At 40.2% G+C, this 1,469-nt stretch overlaps 1 protein-coding gene across 3 annotated transcripts in view; it reads right to left on the bottom strand.

The window, feature by feature from the left end:
- The window catches only part of LOC109536682 (RNA-binding protein with serine-rich domain 1-A), a 3,225-nt gene extending 1,803 nt beyond the window's left edge, over positions 1–1,422 (bottom strand). Inside the window, exons 1-6 of one of the 3 annotated variants that reach the window (XM_048663589.1) lie at positions 1,258–1,422; positions 1,074–1,190; positions 881–1,015; positions 544–747; positions 303–453; positions 103–251 (exon numbers count right to left, since the gene is read on the bottom strand). In XM_048663589.1, coding sequence (XP_048519546.1) covers positions 103–251; positions 303–453; positions 544–747; positions 881–1,015; positions 1,074–1,190; positions 1,258–1,259 — 758 coding nt within the window. In that variant the 5' untranslated portion in view covers positions 1,260–1,422. The remainder of the gene's footprint in view (positions 1–102; positions 252–302; positions 454–543; positions 748–880; positions 1,016–1,073; positions 1,191–1,257) is intronic. The other 2 variants (XM_019902998.2, XM_019902999.2) reach the window with 2 other exon arrangements.
- Between the last annotated feature and the right edge of the window lie 47 nt (positions 1,423–1,469).

Genomic DNA, 1,469 nt, shown 5'->3' with positions numbered 1-1,469 from the left:
TAAAGTTCATATTTACTGAGATATCGCACTTTGACGCACTAATGAGCAACCCTGTATATTAATAATAATAACCATTAATTTCAACTTGAACATAATATGTACCTTGGCCTGGGAATTAAAACAGGAGCGGCTGTTATTTCCTGTCCATCAACTTGACCACCATCCATATGCTTCATGGCGTTTTCGGCTTCATCTGGATTGCTATATTCGACGTAGCAGTATCCGCTTCCGAGATTCGAATGATTTCTATCCTATAAATTGAGTTTGTATTGTGATCACATTCGTTTTGGAATATGTTTTACCTTCGGAAATTCCACATGCTTGATCGTACCATACGTTCCGAAAATTTCGACAATATGGTCCTTGTTGACGGTTCTCGTTAAATGCCCGATGTGTATTTTGGTTGGACGTGGAGTAGGAGATCTTTTACGCCGCTTTCGTGGAGACCTTGACCTTATAAAAATTATATGTATGCATTATTTATGTTAGAAAATCTGCTTTTTAATGTTAAACCGACACACACTGAGATGCATGGCTTCTTACCTGGATCTATTCCGTGCATCTTTTCCATCCTTGTCTCGATCCGTCCGTTCCCTGTCTTTAGCTGGGGAACCTTTCCTGTCCTTTTCTTTCTCATCTTTTTTAACATCCGTTTTTTCACCCCTCTTTTCTTTCGTGTCTTTCACTTTCTCCTTGCCGTCTTTACTTTGGCTTTTGCTGCGTTGCTTTAATTTCTTAGGACTAGACCTGAAACACGCATAGTGGGATTTGCTGCAATTGAACTGATCGGTGTTTGTACAAATTAATTTTGGTATGTATATAAAGTGAAAACCATTATTCAACAAGCGCTTCTATATTTCAGCAGCCGAATGTTTATTACCTCCGTTTTGGTCTAGTTCTGTCATGATCACTTGAAGAGCTGGATGAATCTGAACTAGAACTGCTTGAGCGTGACGATGAAGCTGAACTGGAACTGCTCGAGGATTTCGAACTGCTTGAACTACTATCGGTAGAACTGCAAAGTTACACAGACACCTTTACAAAGAAATAGCTTTGAACGAGATCATTTTTACCTGCTGCGAGAGTCGTCGCTGCTAGTTGAGCCCGAGTTAGATCGTTTTTTGCGATCGCGTCCCCTTTCTTTCTTCTTATCCTTTGGATCCACTTCTGGATCTGCTGCAGACTTGGCCCTAAAACGCAACCTTGAAAATGTTTGCTATTCGACAGCAAAACCCAACCTGAATTGATAATACTTGCATTTATCGATGTTTTAACAACGATTTGGTTTACTGGTGTCGTCCTTAAACTGGGCCCGAAAATTCACACTTATAATCAAGTTTAGTCACTAATAGTCACAAACGAATTGTAAAACGCTGCCGACGACCATAGAAAGACAAGTGACAGGCAACAGGAAAGCTTGACTATTGGTTGCATTGATGCCGGTTGCACCCATGATACAAAGAATACAA

The sequence above is a fragment of the Dendroctonus ponderosae genome, unplaced genomic scaffold (assembly GCF_020466585.1).
Source record: "Dendroctonus ponderosae isolate FM_Combo_2020 unplaced genomic scaffold, Dpon_F_20191213v2 Dpon_F_20191213_2, whole genome shotgun sequence".
Taxonomy (NCBI): domain Eukaryota; kingdom Metazoa; phylum Arthropoda; class Insecta; order Coleoptera; family Curculionidae; genus Dendroctonus; species Dendroctonus ponderosae.
This window is presented reverse-complemented; position numbering and strand designations above follow the sequence as displayed.